Source organism: Falco naumanni, chromosome 2, assembly GCF_017639655.2.
Source record: "Falco naumanni isolate bFalNau1 chromosome 2, bFalNau1.pat, whole genome shotgun sequence".
NCBI classification, from domain to species: Eukaryota; Metazoa; Chordata; class Aves; order Falconiformes; family Falconidae; genus Falco; species Falco naumanni.
Window position 1 is genome coordinate 95170172 of NC_054055.1, and position 19986 is coordinate 95190157.

At 43.0% G+C, this 19986-nt stretch overlaps 1 protein-coding gene across 6 annotated transcripts in view; it reads left to right on the forward strand.

The window, feature by feature from the left end:
• The window catches only part of GPM6B (glycoprotein M6B), a 111946-nt gene that overhangs the window by 61685 nt on the left and 30275 nt on the right, over positions 1 to 19986 (forward strand). For 2 of the 6 annotated variants that reach the window (XM_040582726.1, XM_040582725.1), the window contains exon 1: positions 16871 to 17186. The exons of 2 other annotated variants lie outside the window; for them this stretch is intronic. In XM_040582726.1, the coding sequence (XP_040438660.1) occupies positions 17126 to 17186 (61 nt within the window). In that variant the 5' untranslated portion in view covers positions 16871 to 17125. Of the gene's footprint in view, positions 1 to 16870; positions 17187 to 19986 lie in introns of those variants that run through there. 2 more of the 6 variants (XM_040582728.1, XM_040582731.1) reach the window with 2 other exon arrangements.

The following is a 19986-nucleotide window of genomic DNA, read 5'->3' on the forward strand; positions in this document are numbered from 1 at the left end:
TCTCACTATTAAAACTGCATTTCCTTTTGCATCTGACTCTGTAAAATCCTTTCTAAAAAGGAGCATTGTTGAATAAATTGGTAAGATAAAATACTGCTGGTGCAGGTGAAAATAGTTCATGCTTCTGATGTTGCACTTCAGCACAAACATAAATAGTAAATGATACGAAAGCTATTGAGAGGAGAAGCTTGCTAGAAGATAGATATGTAACCTGTGCTGCTCACTTCAGTCTCTGGTTGACAGCTTTCGTTAGAGCAAAATGCTGAAGAGCGCTCCCTTGCCAAGGAGGAACTGAAGCAACTTTGATACTTTTTGAGTCGCAAGTCCTTAATTCAAAGAGCACTGATGAGGCCCACATCTGATGAATTGGATTAGAATCTAATTAGCATGAAGAATTTAGGAGACTCTACAAAGTTTCAAAAATAATACATGAAAGAAAGAAATAGCTTAGCTAAAAATTCAGAGGAGTATTACAGAAATGTTCCTTAGGGATATCTTGAAAGTAGCTTTCCTGCTCCTGAAAAATGTAGTACAGATGAATGGTAACCTATTTCATTTCTTAACGTTTTCTGTTCAGATAATTTGGTATGTTTAAAGATACCTGTTGTATATAATTGACCCCTGTAGTTTAGAGTCCATCTGGAAATCTAGGTGCATACTGTGGAAGATCAATAAAGTGATTTTAGTGTTTGCAAAAGCAAATTTTCTGGCCTAGTTTATGCATTAAAGAAGGATAATACACCTGTCCTACATTTGTGAAGTATCTCAGCAAACACAAAAAGACAGTCTATTTGGTTATGTACTTTGTTTTCCAACACTGTGTTGTAATAGCATGTTTCCAAGGAAAAACATACTTTCCCCTTTAATTCCATTCACTTACATGCACATCAGCTATTCTGTATAGCGAAGAAAGGCTGAAATGTGGTCCACAGGAGAGGTGGAGGCAGAAACTCCTTCTAAAATGCTTACTGTAGAGAAATAGAGATTCTTTCCCCATATCGCTAAATTTAGGGTTTGCACCAGCATTGTGAAGCAAAAGCTTTTTGAAAAGAAAATGACAAGTTGTGTAGTAGAAATTACAAATATTTAAAGATGGAAATAGCTGGGTTTATGTCTTCCCTCTCTGTTGCAGTTCTGAGTATCTATTTGCTCAGCTTTAGGTGTGAAATTTCTTTTTTCCGTGGGATTGCACAGGGCTTATTTGCACAGTGTATTCATAACAGTGCTTCAACTTGTAGGGGTGGAAAGTGGGACCCTCTCTGTGTTGTTAGTATTTTGTGTCCTGGGTAAAAAAATCTCCAACAGTAGTTATCAGGATGGACCAACATGTCTAATACTACATCAGATCATAGAATCATAGAATGATTTGGGTTGGAAAGGACCTTGAACACCATCTAGTTCCAACCCCTCTGCCATGGACAGGGACACCTTCCACTAGACCAGGCTGCTCAAAGCCCCATCCAGCCTGACCTTGAGCACTTCCAGGGATGGGGCATCTACAACTTCTCTGGGCAACCTTTTCCACTGCCTGACCACCCTCACAGTAAAGAATTTCTTCCTAATAACCGATGTAAATCGACCCTCTTTTATTTTAAAACCATTCCCCCTTGTCTTGTCACTACATGCCCTTGTCAAGATGATTAAAAATTGTGGGAGAACTACATTTGACTTCTGTAGGTTATCTTATGTGTTTGATTGCTACTTTGTGGATTAATTGGGATTTATTTTGTATGAAGCTCTGAACCCTTTGTCTTTGAAATATTTAGAAGAGAGAGGAAATTTTGTCAACATCCGTGGTGATTTTATATTGCAGGTATAGCGTAGATACAAAGGAAGGAGGAGTATGGCTTTTGGGGAGAGAAGGGTTTGTATGTTTTCAAGCATGCAGGCATTTAGATGTTTCTGGAGTTGTTGCACTTCAGAAGTACATCTCTATGAGGAAGCCTCTCTGTAGCAGGACACAGGATATTCATCCCCAGTTTGGGATCAGCTCATGCAGCGTGCCTGGGACCGTCGAGGATCTCTGTGGGAGACCTCAGTGCTATGAATGATGGGCTCCATCCAGGCACCGTGTTCCAACTAGGATATGGAGCAGGATGAAATGTGGGGAAGCATTTCCTTCTCCTCTCACCCTGCTCTGTGCCTACTTGCATTGCTGTCCTGATCTTGGTCATGGTGTGCCCGGCAGCCCAGGTCCAATATTTGGTATTCCCAGCTCTCCCCAACCTTGACTTGAAAGGAGTCTCCTATTTTACAGGACCCTGTTCCTCTGTCCCAGGGCAGCCTTGAGAGCCCAGGATGCTTTTTTTCTTTAACATCTGTGTGTATGTCTAAATTAGTGCTGGGGCTCTTGCATTTAGAGCAGAAGTGTTAGACTAGCAAGTTTCTACCGTATTCTGAGAAGACCAAAAGTCTCTGCCTTGATACCTTCAGCCAGATTCCCCAAGTCATGGCACTGTTTAGAAAGTAGTAAAAATAGTAATGATCCAGGAAGCTGATTTTGCTAGACTGAGTTAAAAGTACAGGAAAGGAGACACGAGGGACTTGTCCCACTTCATAGTAAATCAATTTCTGCTTGAGTGCCAGTAGTTTGGGGGTTTGTTTTTTCAATTAATACAGAAGGCCAGAAACTACTTCTGCCTGTGGGAGCAGGCATAGTATGTCCTGAACAATTTGTGTGGCTTTCTCTTCTTACTGAAAGCTGAAGCATGAAGATACTTCTATGTTGTTCACTTGCACAGAAGAAAATAACAGTAGGTGGGATACTGGAAAGGTTAACAGCACTTACTCAGTGTGGAGGTGAGAAGGTAGTTTTGTTTCAGCAAGATAGTGACTCATCGTGCCGAAAGGAATGTAATGAGGATTGTTTATTTTAGCTTAGATATTGTACGTACCTGCTGAGGTCTAAGAAAAAGCAAGTGAACCTTTGGTGGGAATGCTGTCAGGGTCAGTACCCTCTAGTGATCTGAGTTGTTAGAGCCCGACATCACTTGAGTATACAGAGCGGTCTTTCTGGGGCTTTTTGAAAGGAAGAGTGGTGCCATTGTTGGTAGGGTGCTGCCCTGTGCCAGAACACCACAGCGGATGGCAGCATGTGCTCTGTATTCATCGTTGGTCTGAATCCTGTGAATCTGAAGAAAAACTTGAATTTGAGATTATTTCCTGGATTGGTAAAGTGCTGTGGTCACATCCCTTCTGGGGCGTTGGCAACATGAAAGGCGCTGCTTTACCCTGCTCTGACTTCATTCACTTCCTTTCTTCACGCCCCAGCCATCCTGAAGAGAAATTCCGCAGGTGAGATGTGGTATCTCCTAATCAGTGAAGGGCTTCTTTTCTTTGTCTAAATTTGAAGTTATAAGACTATCTTTCTATTAATAAGTTTCTATTAATAGATCCCTATTAACTATCTATTAACTATTAAGTTTCTATTAATAGATCCCATCCCCAAGAAGCCTAAAATCTCATTGCTGAGTTTACTGGGTGTTTTTAGTGGACATCAAAGCCTCTCTATCACTCCCCCTCCTAAGTTAGATAGGGGAGAGAAGATACAATTAAAAGCTCGGGGGCTGAGATAAGGACAGGAAGATCACTCAGCAGTTACTGTCACAGGCAAAACAGACTCGACTTGGGGGAAAAAGATAATTTATTACCAGTCACATCACAGTAGGATAATGAGAAATAAACCCAAATCTTAGCAACACCTGCTCCCCACCCCCAGCCCATCCCTTACTTGTATCCGGGCTTAATTTTACATCTGAATTTGCTACCTACTCCTGCCCAGCTGTGCAAGGGAACCGGGAATGGCGGTTGCGGTCAGTTCATCACATGCTGTCTCTGTCACTCCCTCCTTCTCAGGGGAGGGCTGCTTACACTGCCCCTGCTCTGGCCTGGGGTCCCTCCCATGGGAGACAGTCCTCCACAAACTGCTCCAACGTGAGTCCTTCCCACAGGCTGCAGTTCTTCATGAACTGCTCCAGCGTGGGTCCCTTCCATGGGGTGCAGCCCCTCAGGAGCAGGCTGCTCCAGCGTGGGTCCCCCATGGGGTCACAAGCCTGGCCAGCAAACCTGCTCCAGCCTGGGCTCCTCTCTCCATGGGGCCGAAGGTCCTGCCAGGAGCCTGCTCCAGTGCGGGCTGCCCATGGGGTCCCAGCATCCTTTGGGCATTCCCCTGCTCCAGCGTGGAGTCCTCCATGGGCTGTGGGTGGGTATCTGCTCCAGTGTGGACCTCCATGGGCTGAGGGGCACAGCCTGACTCACTATGGTATACCACGGGCTGGGGGGGAATCTCAGCTCCAGCGCCTGGAGCCCCTCCTGCCGCCTTCTGCACTGGCCTGGGTGTCTGCAGGGTTGTTGCTCTCACATAGACTAACTCTCCTCTCTGGCTGGAGTTGCTGTCGTGTGCAGTTTTTCCCCTTGTTAAATACACGATCTCAGAGGCGCTACCACTGTTGCTGATGGGCTCGGCCTTGGTCAGTGGCAGGTCTGTCATGGAGCCAGCTGGCATTGGATCTGTTGGATGTGGGGGAAGGTTCTAGCAGCTTTTGACAGAAGCCACCCCTGTAGCCCACCCTGATACCAAAACTTTGCTACACAAACCCAATACATTACCTTTTTGTGACTTAGAACTGCAGCGGTTCAAGTACATCGATTTGTAGTTTGAGCTGACATCTGTTTTATTTCACTTTCTGTGCTGAGCTGTCATGGCAGTTGATTGAACAATGCTTTCAAAGGACTCATCTCAGAAAGAATGCTTACAAAGTGAAGTTCTGCTCGTCCTAGTATGAGTGAGAAAACCGATCTCCATTTTGGTCTTTAATTCCTCAGTCTCCTGCCTAGACTGCTTTATTACTGCCATCCGTCTGTTAATGACCGAATGAAGGCCTCTGAAATGACGTCCTTCCTCCTTCAGCTTTGACATGAGACCTTTCTGTGGTAACATGTGGAGGTCTTGTCCACTATTTTGGTACCAAGTTGTGAAGTGCCTCAGAGCATGGGAAAACGCATGTCCAGCCTTTAAAGGCAGTTTACAGGTGGTGGTAGAGAAATACTGCCAGATACCGCATAGTACTCTCCAGCCAGATTTCTTAAGCTCGCGTGGTCAGAAAGTCACCATCCAGTCACGTGTGGTCCCAAGTACAGCAAAGACATTGTTAAAGTGAATGTGTGGCCATTGGAGACTACGGAAAAGTTTTCCTGGGGGGAGTGTTGGCTTGCTACTGGCAGAGCTGTTGCATCAGAGGAGAGTGTGAGTCATTAGCAGATGAACCCTTGGGCTGTAGGGGCTTGATGCTGCAAAGGGCATTTTGGTGAGAAGGATCTGAGAACATCTGCCACAGAGAGGAATGCGTCTATGGTTAGACCTCGGTCACTGCTGTGCGATTGCCATATGGACACCATACCACAGTGTTACCAGGAGCTCTTCAGTTCTGGTGGAAATCAGTAAGCACAATGCCTCTCCTGCCAGGATACCACTGGGCTGGCCCTGTACGGGAGGGAGCATGGTGCTGCGTGGGCTGCTTGGCACGTGGCAGGGTAAAACTGGGGGCAAAGTGCTCATGCACAGCAGAGGCTGTTAGAGTATGTTGAGCATTGCTGCTAAAAAAATCAAGGAGTGGAGATGGATCCTGCTCCTCAGGAAAATGTTCTGAAACAGAACAGAAGAGTCTGAACAAAGCAGACATTTATCCTACAAGACTCCTTCGGCAGGCTGCATCCCAGGCTTTTTTTCTGAGCAGTTTTTATATCCACCTTACTTGCAGGCAGCCTGCCTGGGATCTCATTGGCATTCTGCTTTTCTGCTGTAATCTTACATTGTTAAGGAGCGTGATTTTTGTTCTTAGCTGTGCTGCATATAGAAGATTACATAAATACCTTGGAAGTCTTGGAAGGGGGAAGAAAAAGGAGGAAAAAAACCCCCACAAAACCAACAAAACCCTTCCACTGAGAAACATTTTGACCGTGTAATCTTATGTCTTCCTCTCAGAGAAAATTCTCTTTAACATAGGGAGGAGTCAGACATGCCTCTTTACCAAGAAAGCCACAAACTGGCTTCCTAATGGTCCAGCTGTGCTAATGAGCAATTACAGACCAACACACTGAGCTGAGGTAGATTTGTTCTCCTATCAGTTGGTGCCCAAAGATGTTTTGATAGGGGAATGTTTTTTCCTCCTCTCTGTATTGAGCTTGTGTTATTTTCGTCTTCTTCCTCCTGCCCTCCTCTTCCTGGTGAATAGCTTTCTAATTTGAAGCCATTTCAAAAAGGTTGTACTTCTGAGATTCACCTCTCAAGTTAAACCAGAGGATAATCCCGGGTGGGGGGGAGCTGGTTTGTTTCTTCTGGCAGCACAGTGGTTTTAGTTTCTCATTCAAAACTGGTATTTTTAGCAGTGTGCCCCTGCTACAGGGAGAAAATCAAGCTGTGGGTACAGGACCCTTTGTATTGGGTTACTGTGAATGTATTTGAGTTCCACAGTCCTTGATCACAGGGTCCATGCGAGTCCTGGGGACAGCCAGGCAAGGCCTCACCCCAAGCCTGCGGTTCAGTGGAAACGCTGCATGGACACCATGTTGCTCTTTGCCACATCAAAAGAGCGGCCTTTTTTTTTCTTTTAAAGTCTGAAATATACTGAATAATATAATTTACTAAAAAGATTTTCTCAGTCGTGTTTCCCTCTTTTCAGAAAGAGTGAAAATTTGTTAAATATGCTTGCAGCTCAGGAGGGAGAAAGGGAGAATAAAACTTCAGACAGCGCTGCTAAAAACAGCCCGGGCTGCTTTTGTTTGGACTTTGAAAATGCAGCAGCTTAATGCCTCCATTGTACACAGGGGGAAATATGCTAATTCGAAGCACATTTCCCATCAGAAGCCCTTTCAGTCCTGTCATCATTGAGATATGAAGGATGATAAAAGCGGGGAGAAGGGGGAGGCCCGTATTATGGGAGTGTGGCTGCTGGTTATTGTGTGCGGGGAGCGGGGCTGAATAGGGCTGACGAGCCCGGTCACCCGTGAAGCCCCGTGGCCCTGGGGCCGCGTGGGTTCCCATGGGTGCTGGCTGCCCCTGGCCCCACCAGGACCCCCCACCACTGCCACCAGGGCAGGGGTTCTTGGGGCCGCTCCCCATGTCAGCCACCCCACTGCCAGCCAGGACAGGAGCGGAGGGGCTGCCGTCACCCACCCTGCAGCCCTATAACCCAGTATTTCTTTCTGGGTAACGCAGGCAGCTACTTTCAGTTCACTTTAAGCGCAGTGTATGCTGAAATAACTGATTGTTCCTGACAAGGCCTCCATCGCTTTCTCTCCAAGTTGCTGATGTTTGCAGGGCAGTGGTGCGCACAGGCTGCACAGTGATGAGCACCCTCAGTTAAAGAGGCATCTTCAACTCAGGAACTGGGTGCTGCTGCAGCTGGGGTGTTTTTTTTCTTCACAGTTACGAAATGGAAGGGCATCTGTTAAATGTTACTGCTCATTTATATGATTATGTTTTAGGTTGAAATAAATACATTCGTCACTGTTTGGTATGTATTAAAAAATTGTAGGTGCTACTCTTTAAATACTGCATGATATCTATAAAACCCTAGGATACGGGGTTTATCTGCTCTTTCTTAAAGTTGTGAAAAGATCTTTAAATGATAGATTTTGTCTCAGGAGTCTGACCTTGTTGGTCTGGAGCTGGGTAGATGCTCAGTTTGCCCGGGAGGACTACATTTTCTATTTTCTAACAGGTGCTAGTGTTGTTTTATTGTAGCAAATTTAGGATTAAATGAACTCGAGGCTCTGATAATGTTGCTATGATATTTTCTTGGAAACAGTTTGAAATGGCAGTGAGAATTTAGTTGTAGTTGTTTGTTTGGCTCTATAAACCTGCAGTGTACTAATGGCAAATTAAACTAAGAAAATGGGCCTTTGATTGCATTTGCAGCCTGGTGATGTTCTGTCTGCAATAGAAGTATGTGCTACACTCAAACAGGCTATTAGTTTGAATATTTCTGAGGACCATAGCTGGAATTAAGTGCTTAGAAATACTTCTAAAGCTGTGGTTGTTCTTCACTTTCTTTCCTGTACTAATAAACTTGTGAACAGGCAAATTGGGCTGGTTGATTTTGGCTGGGCATGAGAAGCTGTGATCTTTTTCTGCAACCTGTGGGCAAGCCTCTGCTCTGCAATGAGAGGAGCTCTGTCCTGTGTTGAGTGAGCAACATGCCTTCGGTCACCTCCAAGATGGTGAGTGCACACTTGACGTAGTACAGTTTTTTGATGCACAGACACATTTCCCCTACAGACCAAAGAAAGAAACTTAGCCAGAGGTTTAGATGTTGTTTCTACCTTGTGCTAGTCTCCATTGTTTTAATTTTCCCCCCCTCAATATATCTATCTCTTCTCCCTTTCCCTGGTTCCTTAGCTCCTTTATTTTCCTCTCCAAGTGGTACAGAATGGTGGAGCAGATGATGGTACTTCAGGAATCAGTAGTGGCGATAGATGCAGGAGATGTGTGTAGTACTACTAAGAGCAAAAACGCCTGGTGCCATTTTGAGTAACAAATGCAAGGGTCTCCAGAGCAAACACATAATAATAATAATACTTGGTGTTTGCACTTGGGAAGCTCTGAGCACAAGAGAGATGGTTGCAAATTGCTGAAACCCAGAGAGCAAAAATAAAATTTGATGGGAATGATATAAGGAACAGATGAAGAAAAGTAGATGCTAAATGAATTTCACTCTGACTTGTGACAAAGTTCAGAAATTATATCTTTCAGCCATTTAAAACAATTGAATGTCATGTTTGGAAAGAGAGAACTGGGGATGTAACTAGGCATTGTCAGGGTGGGATTGCTCAAAAGAGAGTCTGGGTGGTTTTCAGGCATCGGGACTGAAATGGCCTCATTTCAGAGGCTGGGATCCTGCTCCTGAAGAAGCTGCTGGTTCTGCATGCATTGACTGCAGTGGGGCCCTGGCCGTTGCGCAAGCCCTGCTTTATGCCAAGCCTCAAAATCTGCCAGGCTGCAGAATGCCTCTTCCCGCAAAACAACTGAAAGGCTCCAGACTACAGACGCTGAAAATTTTAGGCAAGACGGTGTGTTGGAAATGTATACTGTAGGGAATAATCCTGCCCTGGCAAGGGATTTTACTTGACAGCCTATGTGGGAATCCAGGCTGAAAACTGCTACTTTGTCCTTAACTCACCCTATAGTGCTTTTGTCTCAGAGCTCGCTTTGTATGCAGGATCACCCACTGCCGAGGTTCAGCAAAAATTGAGGCGTGACATGATCCAGACGGAGCTCCAACCGTGCTCGTTGTTGGCAGGTTAAGTCATTCCCTGTTTATAAGGTAGAGGGTGTTTTTTCGGTTGTGGTTTTTTTTTGGTTTTTGTTTTTTGGTTGGTTTTTTTTTTCAATTGTGCCGTACTCCCCAAGTGCATACTTAACTTTTTATGGGCACAAGTGAAAGACCTGTTAAACACTTCAGTGGCCGTTGTTTGTTGTCCACCGGCGGCATTCTCAAAAGCCTTGTAAAGCACAAAAAGAACTGCTACTTTATACACGACTGGGATCCCAATTGATGCAGCTAGAAAGAGGGGATTGGAAAAGCTAGGCCAGTCGAAGTTGCCTGGCACATATTTAGTTGATGAGTTAATTGGACACACTCAAAGTGGAACTTGTTAATGCCCTGCCGCTTTCCTAATGAGGATATCTGCTCTTGAGAAGAATACAGTGATTAATTGGGGACCCTTTCGTTAGTGTCTTAACTGAAGATTTTATGACTAGTGGCTTGTGTGTGAACAGAAACTATATTTGCAATTCAACAAGCAGTCCAGGGCTGCACGACAGAACCAGTCCAGGATCTTTCCCAAAATATAGTTTAATTACACTGGAAAGGGGATTTTCAGTATCAGGGAAACAGCTGCAGAAATGGTGACTTACAAGGTGCTGAAACTTTAAATAATTAATTTCGGTACCTTGTACTAATCATTACTTTGACGCTTGCTTTTATGTCAACATTTTGACTGCCTCATTAGATGGGCTTTTCAAAATGTTGACACACAACTGCCCAGTAGTCCATGAGCGGGTCTTGTAGTGGTGTGTGGCTGAACCTAGCATTGATGGGGCCAGCTTTTCAACCTGGGATACTGAGGTGAGCAGATAATGGTGCATAAGAAATGGTGCTCTTGCTGTGTGGTTTAGCTGTGCCGCAAACTCCAGTCTGATGCTGGGTACCTTGGTTCTTAGCCCTGAAATCTTGAGCTGAAGGAGGCTGTAGCACTGGGATGATGCTTAGTTGTTTGTTTGCTATCAAACTTAATAGCCGTTGTATGACTATATAAATTAGTTTGTATTCCTCATTGTGGTTCCAGTAGTGCTAAAAAGGTTTTCTGCTCAATAAAAAATGTGTATGTAATCATAGACATATGTTTTCTTCATGTGCATGTGTATACACACACACGTTTTCTGCATACACACACATCTGTATCTATGATTTATGCATGGAATCCCTCATTAAATTCAAGGGGAGTCTTCGTCCCTGTCTCTCCCCATGCCCTTCCAGTGTGGAGTGTGTTTTTTATGAGTGCCCCTAGTTTCTTTCTGGGGAGCTGTAGAGTTTTGTACTTCTTTATATTTCCCTGCTTTTTTCCACACTTTGTGAAAAGACTGGACCGAGGCCAAGACTGAAGAACAAAACGAGCACTGAATAGATGAGAGATTGTATGTGGGATGCTGAAGTCTATGTGGAGAGTGGGAGGGCAATTTTGAAAATCAGAACTGGATGTAAAGTTAACGCAGGATTGCCTGATTAAATCTGACTTTGTGGAGCAGAAGAATAAGTTTGTGTCAAGGTTGAACTCCGAAGTTTAGATTTATTTTTAGATAGAGAAAAAAATTCAACAGTTACCCTCCTAATACCAATCCTGTCTCAAACTCTCACATATTTGAGATTAAGCAGCTGTATTTGCAGGAGTGTAGTATAATGATACCTTTGCTGCCTTCTAAAACTCTGGCAGAAATAGCTCTTCTACAAGTACAAGAGGCACATAACTGCTAGCAAGTGCGACATAAATATCTAGGATGTTACTTCAGTATGTCCAGGTATTTAGGAACTCTTGTTATTCATCTGAGGTGGCAGTAGGCTTTGGCAACAGTATTGGAGAAGAGAGTTCATAGCAAAAGCTAAGTAGGTTGGATTGTCTTCCAGGTGCAGAATTAAGGGAATAAAGAGAAAAGACCTGAAGATACCATTTTGCTGCTGCACTGCAGCATTCTTGCTGCTACCAAATGCGTGACTCAAGGCAGAGGCATGACAGCTGAGAATCTCCTCTCTGTTGTGAAGGTGACAGAAAGTGCAAAAAAAAAAAAAAGGTGGTTATGTGTGCCAAAATCAAGAACCTAGCCCAGAAAATGATGGAGGAGTGTTTGAAGCACTGTTGAAGGGCTTCATATATTAGTCATGTGAGTTTGTTGCCACTGCTGAACAGAAAATGTATATAAGATTGGGTAACTCAAAGCCTTGTTTTGCTGTCTAATTTTAAATTTAGAGCATTTGAAACTTGCCATACATTACACTTGTAGGAAACTATACATATTGCCATAAAATTGTTGAGCTGGAGTAGAAACTGAAGATGACCATCAGAGCTGGCACTCTGAACATTGCTTGCTGAATAAAAGCTGCTTTTGGGGATGATGCTAGGACATCTTTGCTTTTGTTTCCTATATTTCCATGCTATTTCAGCTGTATTACAGATGGCCTCTAGTTTGTCAGCGTATTTCTTTATGGTTTGCCAAGAGCATGGTGCTACTCTAGGCAGCCTCATAGGGGAGAGGGTTGCGGGAGGTGATGTTGCTTCCAGCTCAGTTTCAAATGTAGCCTATTTTGTTTTCCTTCTTACTGCTTTTCCTCAAAAGTCTGGCACGGTTCGTATACCCATGTGCTCTGTCACAGTTCTGAATTATTTTCCCCAGGTCTGGGTTTTAAATACAAGTTTCTTATACCCAGGAAAACCTTACTAAAGCCATTAGTTAGGACAGAAGTAATATCTAGAATTCTTTTTTACTACTTACATGCTGTTGACTCCCTTTTATAAGCAGAAATGGACCTCCCAGCTGCATGATCAACTTTTGCTTTCATTTTGACTGATTATAGCTCTTAAGGCTTTTTTCTTTGGTAGCTTTCATGTCTGCCATCATCTTTGAGACTGGGACTTGATGCGACTTAGCTACTGGAAAAGCCATACAGAACCATCTATTCACTCTTTAAGGGATTTTTTTTCCCCTGTATGTTCCAAATAAAGGTTAGCCATCCATGTATGTTCTGGATTTAGGCTGTTTATTGCCTTTGATTCTCACCAGTGGCTCTGACTGCAGTGGACTAAAGCCGTGGTCCAGCTGGAAGCTAACAGGCCAGCCAGAGAAATCTACGAAACCCAACAACTGAATGATACCTACTTTGCCTGCCTACTTGCTGCCAGGCACTTAGCTTGGCAGTGGTTATTGCTGCCTTCATGTGACTTTAATAAGGGGGTCACAGGACTGGTGCCTTCACACTGTTAAGTTCTGCTCACCCTCCTGGACTTGCCTGCATCAGTTAACTCGGTGATTTTCTTTGGTTGCAAAGATAACCACTATCCATGCTTAAGCTTTTAGTTTTGCCCTTTCTACAGAAATCCGAGATCGGGATCCCTAAGTGCAGTACAGACTCATCTTTTTTTAGTAATCTATATTTTATACTGTGTTAAAAGTGCAGGGTTTTTCCATTGTTGTTTGTTCTTAAATTTGGATTTCATTTTCCTAATAATAACAGGCCCCAATTTTATTTTATTTTTTAAAGTACTTGCCAGGTGTATGACTGCTGCATAACTAAAAAGCCTGTTATCATGCTTTGATTTTACCCATATGGAAAATTTCTTTGCTTTTGCATAAGCATTCAGATCGGGTTTTGCACTCAAGTCTTAGGTAACTGGTCTAAAGCTAGTCTGAACATAAGCAGTTGTGTTGAGAGACACGCCGAGTGGCTGCATGTGTATTTGTTCTTTCTCTTGAATATTTTTGCAAATTTAAAAAAAAAAAATAAAGTATTCTGCAAGTTGTCTTTAAAATTAGTTGTTTGGAATACATGTCAATCTTGTTTGAGGGACAGTTTCTGTATTTTAACTTTTGAGTCTCGGATCTCATAAGCTAATCCCAAATTGCTCTTGAAGTATGTGAGAACACTCTTTATTACAGCTCTGCAAAGCCTTTGTAAAAATGGCAAGTGTGTATTCATCTCCTGAAAGCTTGTGAAGAATTTGCTGTAGCTTATGATAGAGCTCCTCAGCCTTCAGGAATGTAAACTAGATTCAGTGACATTCAAGATAGATACTCAAAAGGAATTGGCACGTGAACAGAATTGGGGGTTTAATACGTTTTTTAACTTGTGCATTTGTGGTATTTTTCTTGACTGAGCAAAATGATTAAATGTTATTTTTTAAACCTAGATAAAATAGGTTAAAATGTGTTGTGGTTTTTTTTGTTTGGTTTTTTTTTTTGTTACTATTTTGCAGTGGATGTGACTTGGTCTGCAGTGCTTGTACATACTTTGCTCCACTGCTATTCCTCCTGAGGTTTGGCTCTAGGCTTAGAGCTTTAGCAGCAGAATCCCTTACTGCTCAGTCCTTGTCCTCATTTTTATTTTGGTCTGCAAATAAAGTGCTGGGCAGAACTCCTGAAATGTGACTAGTCGCCTTCCCTGGTTGCTGGTTATCTAAATCAGCCTGATCTGTATAGTAGGTTTTTGCTGAATATAGATCTTTAAAGAATTTTTTTGTAATTTCTGCCTCCGTGGCTCTGTCTTTTGCTGTGTTGTCATAGTCATAGACTTGATGTCTCCCAGTCTCACCACATATTATGAAAAAGATGTATCTGATTAAGGGAGGGAGCACAGGATGAGACATCTTGCTGGCTGAGATTAATGCTCGAAGTGCAAGCTCAGCACCCGTGCATTGGAGGAAATAGCATATAGTTTATTTTATCTACTGTGTTTATCAATGATGGGACAGAGGTTTGATGATTGAGAAATGACTTAAGATGATAAGTGCTTAAAACCCATCATATATTACAGCAATCTGGAAAGCAGTAAGAAGGGAGGGGGGAGAACTTTACACTTGTGCATCAGTTGAAGCTTTTAGAGGATGATTTAGTAGGTACAATTAATGCATTTGAATAGTTGGGATTGATGGCTTCTGAAGTCTTCAGTTCAAGCTCTGGCGAAGTTGATGCTGGTCTAGTGGAAGGTGGCCCTGCCCGTAGCAGGTGGGTTGGAAATAAATGATCCTTTAAGATCCCTTCCAACCCAAACCACCACTCTATGATTCTACTGTGATTTCTTCGTTGCTCTTTTGGAGGAGGAGTTATCTTCAAAGAAAGCAGGTGAAATAGTCTCCCAGCCTGTTGGTTTTGTGTTTGTAAAACATCTGCTCTGAAGTCTTGAGCCTGCCTAACAAAATCTGCTTGCCAGCAGGAAAGTATGTAGCTGTTTGAAGGAACTGACATAGAGTGGAGGGCTTCACTAGGTTTCCTCAGGGGACAGTCTGTAACCAAAGGTTCTGTTTAACGTATTTTCTGTGTAAAGAAAGGAAATTTCTTGGTGATGTTTGTATTTTTTGTATACTTATACTAGTAAGTGCATTACTATTATACCACTTGATTAATTTCTGAACAGGCCTTTTGTAACTTGCAGTGGTCAGAAGAGGGGTTTCAACCTTTTAAACTTTTAGACCTTCTGAAGTAAGCTAAGAACATTAAGAAACAGAGATCTAGACTATGACAGCAGCGAGCAGAAGTACTGACTGAACAATCAGAAGTTCCAAGAAGAGAATTGTAATGTCAGAGGCAATCAACTGTTTTGACCAATGACTAAAATTTTTGTTGACTTTCAGCAAGTAGGGCATGTTTGCTATGGATTGTCAATCTTACTGATGTTAAATGGGGGAAAACCCACTCTTTGTAGAACATTTTCTTTGTATAATCATTATCCCAAATGTGAATAAGTTGTCTTTCCTAACTTTTAGTAATAGTTAAAAGAATACAGCAAACACATCAGCTGCAGTTTCACCTTTCAGCTGCTTCCTTGAGGGAGCGTGTTTGCAGTGTGTGGTCTTGCTGGTCAGGGATATGAATATGTGCATGGACTGCTATGTGGGCATTGGAGAAGGAGGTTGGAAAACAGGTCTTGCACCTGACTTGAGGTCTCTACTAGGGCTGCTGATTTGATTACCTTCAGAAACCCAACCCATTATTTCATGTTGGTTCCTGAGGATACTTCGTCTCCTCTACAAATTTAACTTCATTCTGCTTATAAAAAGGTCTGCTGAGATGGGAGCTTCAACTGCAGACTTTTCCTGGACTCCAAGAAACCTTTTTATGCAAATGCTTGACATCAAGGTTTGATGCTGTGGTACAAAACCTTAGTATAGGTCCAAGACCTCTTGGCAGCTGGGCCGAAGCATATGTCTGAGCAGTAATGTCCAAAGCAAAGTAACAACTATGGAGGCCACGGTGAGAGAACAGGATTTGTGGACTGATTTCTTGCAAGAGAAGGGAATTTTCTCTAAAGGTTGGGTTTGAGGGGTTTTGTGCTTTTCACTAGGCACCTATAGAAATAAAAATGCACAGCAAAATTGTGGGTGTAGCAACCTTAAACCAGAAGAGGCTGAATTGCAGCTACAGATCTTTGGACTCCTTCCCTCTTCCCACTCCTCTTGTTGAATCTGTTTCATGAAACATGCAGTGTGTAGGTTTTAACATCCCCAGTATTTGCTGAATCTGCTAGGCATCTTTGCAGCCCGCAGAATCAGCTGCGGCAGCTGGACCCCCAAAGCCTGCCATACCACAAAGGGCATTACTCCATGGTTGCTCCATCATCCTATGCACAAAAAGGGATGCCTTTGGGCACGTCTGCCCTGTGCAGTGCAGCGCACTGAGGCCATGAGACAAGCAAAGTGATAGGCAAGGTTAATTAGCCTTAGTACAGTACGCCCTTAAATATGTCAGTTACCTTGGCGTTTGGAAGGTGAATAATACCCCTACATGGTGTTGCCCAGCTCTGTGGCTCCCCAGCATGGGGCTGCTCAGAGCGGCTTGGGGTGACCTGAAGTCACCCACGCAGTGCAACAAACCGTACCAGGTCAGTACGGTTTGTTAGATCATGCTGCACTCTGGATTTAAGGGAGAAATCAAACGTGCTTAACAGCATCTCTGCACTCACTTCTAAGCACGGCTTTAGGTCTCTAATGGCAGCCATCCTTTTAAAACCCAAGCTGTCTTTTCTTAAACGTGTTATCCTTTAAAGTATTGCACGTGCATTTCAGGTCACTTGAACTTGTTTCCTTTCTGCTTGCTTGGATTTTTGTGTGGTTTTCTTTACATCATGCTTGCTCGTCAGAGAAAGAATTGAGGTTTTCCATGTACATATGTATGTACTTTTTTGCTTTTCCGCTTCTCTCACAGTCTTTTGCCGTGGGTGAGCGGAACTTACTTGGCAAAGAAAGCAAACGGAGAGAACAGACCCATCACCCCCCACCCCTTGAAAGAGCAGAGGGCATGTGGAATAAATCAAAATGTGAAGCATAATAACGAGGTCCCATGGGAAAGGGAGCCTTGTGATTGTGTGCTGGCGTGCACTCCCCTTAGAGACGGCAGCCGGGGGGCTCCTTTCTTTCTCGCCTGCATCTCCCCTCCCGATGTCACCAATCCATTCACTGCCCAGAGAATTGATTAACATTCGTTGGGAGCCTTGGGACACGGGGAAAGAGGGGGAGAGCAGAGGGTGAGGGGAAGGGGGTGCAAGCTGGTGCTGCTGGTCCCCACAATGTGGCAAGCTGGGGCACAGTTGGGCGCAGGATGGCTGTTTTATAGCTGGGGACCGCGGTGACGTATGGCTGAGCGCTTTCTGGCACAGCTCCTCATGGACCAGTCAGCGGAGCGAAATTGAAGCTGACAAGACTTTTCTGGCGTTTTGGAAAGGACTGTAATCTACTGTAGGGGAGAACAGAGCCGCTCAATCACCGCCGCTGTAAATAGGAGACGGAAGGGAGAGAGAAAGGAGGCGAAGAGAAAAAGTGCTTGCTTGGGGGGGAGGGGGGGGCAGCATTTTTGGTGGATGGTATGAAGCCAGCCATGGAAACTGCAGCGGAGGAAAATGCAGAACAAAGCCAAGAGAAAAAAGGTACCCAGGGGTCTAACAATAGCCTGTTTAAATCTTTTCATTCAGGGGGCTTAAAGAGGTTTAGGCCAGTTTTGTCACTTTTTCAAATAACCCTTAAACAATCATTACGGCATCTTTGGGCTTTCAGCCTTCCTTTCCTGCATGGCTTGACAACAAATTAATAGAGCAGCAATCTTTCTTGCCTGCATCTGTATTTGCTCTGAATCTGTCCTAACCCTACCCAAAATGATGTTTGCAGAAGTCTTGTTATTGCTGCGTCTTTGGTGGATTCTGGTAAATTTGGTTTGCAGAGATAGCATGTGCCTGTGTGTTTGCATGTTGTTTTCAGAGCTGTAATGTGGTGATTTCATGGAGGCTAGCCATGTACTGAGGCTTTGCAATGCCGTGTGGGAGACCTAGGTTATAATAACATACAATAATTATAACATCACACAATCTTCCTGTAGTTAGCTTGATGCCAAATGCTACTCTTATTTTTAAATTCCTTTTCCTTTTCTGTGGTGTCATGTGGCAAATTTTGCTTTTGTAGAGATCTGCCTGCACTATGATAATGGGGAATAATGCAGTGAGTTTCACGTTAGATTTCACGATGTGTTAATCACTAGAATTGCTGCTTAATGGAGAGAACAATTCCATGGTGTAGTGGTTCTGCAGTAGGGAGATGGCAGCACAGAATGAGAGGCGTTTCATCCATCCCAGCGTTACAGGTGATTTATTTGATCTGGAGTGCTGAACTTGAGAAGGTAAATCCAACTAGTAAAGGATGTTTTGTTTCTGCATCATACAATTTATGCCAAATAAACATCCCTCTTCAGTGTAGCAGACCACTGTACAAATCATAGCAATATTTTTTTTTATAAATATAGCAGTAACAAAATTATTACAATTTCCACTTCCTTTTTACGTGACTTATGCTATACTTCTGAAGCTGTTGTGTCATTTATAAGCAATCTGATTATTTCATAGGCATAAGCAGCTGATACACGACTAATACATTTCCCCAAGTTGAATTGCTTCCTTTATTGTTAAACAGTTCAGATATTAACATAATGATAAATCCCAGTACTGTCCAGTACCAGATTTTGTTTTCCTACTTTGATTCTGCTTCTACCTACACACTTTGTATAATTCAAAGCTAGCTTCAGTTTCAAGTAAATGAAATTTGTCAAGTGATTAGACATAGTACTACATAATCCCTTAGGGATTTCACAAAAGGAGGTCCACTGATGAGAGATTAAACTCTGAAAGCTATTAGTGTTTGTGGACAATAACCCACCTCAGTGCAGATTTTGAGTAATTAATGTACAAAATGTCCTAAATACCTTGACTACAAAACCACCTTGAACTTATGGAGGTTTCTTCAAAAATTACAGCTATTTTTTCTTCTGATTGATGAGTTTCTCTTAAACTGATAGAACTCATGTGCAATAAACACCAACGAAAGTTACCCGTACGCTTTAGCAACTGTGCAAAACAAAATGTGTTGCTGAGTTTGTTTATGATGAGTTTATGGTTTGCCTTTTATTTTGGCGAGAATGAAAGCACATGTAGAACAGTAAATCAGTTACGAAGTCACGGTGGTTGATACGTTGCATTTGTAGGACACAGGCAGGGGAAATTCCTATCTTAATTTTACCACCATTTCCTAGTTTTTCTGTGATAATTTCATACTTTGGATCTGTTACGTAGGTATGTGTATATAACATGTCAAGGCTTTGTTCTTGCCAGTTTCCTAATTTCTGAAAGTAACATGATCTCTCATATTATGGTCTTTATTTCTATTCATTTAAATTCCTAGTATGTTTTACAGTGAATTAAAAAGCAGGAAGCTGAAACAGCCCTACTCCTAGTTTCAATAGCAAAATAAATAGCCCAGATCCTTCTGTGAAGTTACTGCCATGAAGCGGTGATGAAGGAAGTGTATTCTGTTTTGGGGGGCAGATTTTCCAAAGTGGTAAGACTGTTGAGCCCAGTCAGGATTTTAGATGGGCTCAGGAGGCGCTGGGTACCTCTGAGATGGCATGATTTTTCAAAAGGGCTCTTTCACCAGCCGCTCCCATGGAGAAAAATGAGCTTTTTCTCTGTGTGAAGAAACTTCCTGGAAAACACTGCTGCTTCATTTTGGGGTATAAAACAGAAGCTGACCCCTTCAAAAATGTGTCCATTTACTGTTTGGGCTGGATCTCCGGCTTGCCAGGCCTTACACGCTTGCCAGGCTTGCAACATTTGCTTCTTCCTTGAAGATCCCACCTGGATGTAGTGTAAAGGCTGTCTTTTATGAGATGCCCTAGATCCAGTGATAGCAAGGCAACTGCCACAGCTTGAAGCAATTGAAGTGCTATCACAAAGTCTTTTAACTCTTCCTTCCAGAAATTAATTGCAGAGTACAAGGAGATAAACCAGCATTTGAAGGGGTTTGGGGGATGTCGCTATTGCCAAGACTGAGCAAGAGAAGATCCTAATCATTTCACTTTGGTTATTCAGGCTCACACACAGTATGCTTTGCACTGCCTGGTTCTAGGGAAAGGATCTGCATTTAACTAATAGCGAATTGTACTTTTAAGCTAAGAGTTTTTTTTTCCTTTTACCAGAATTTTAAACTACAGGTTTCCAGGTTGTGTTTTTTAATGCAAGACCCTCCTCAATGATATACTGTAATTGTATAGAAAAAATACTTGGAGGAAGTTGGGCTAGGACTATGTGATGTCTATATACAGGGCTCCCCATACTCAGAACACTGGAGAGCTATACTGCCCAAGCGCTTGGGATGAGCAGTGAGATCTATTTTCAGTTCGAAGAC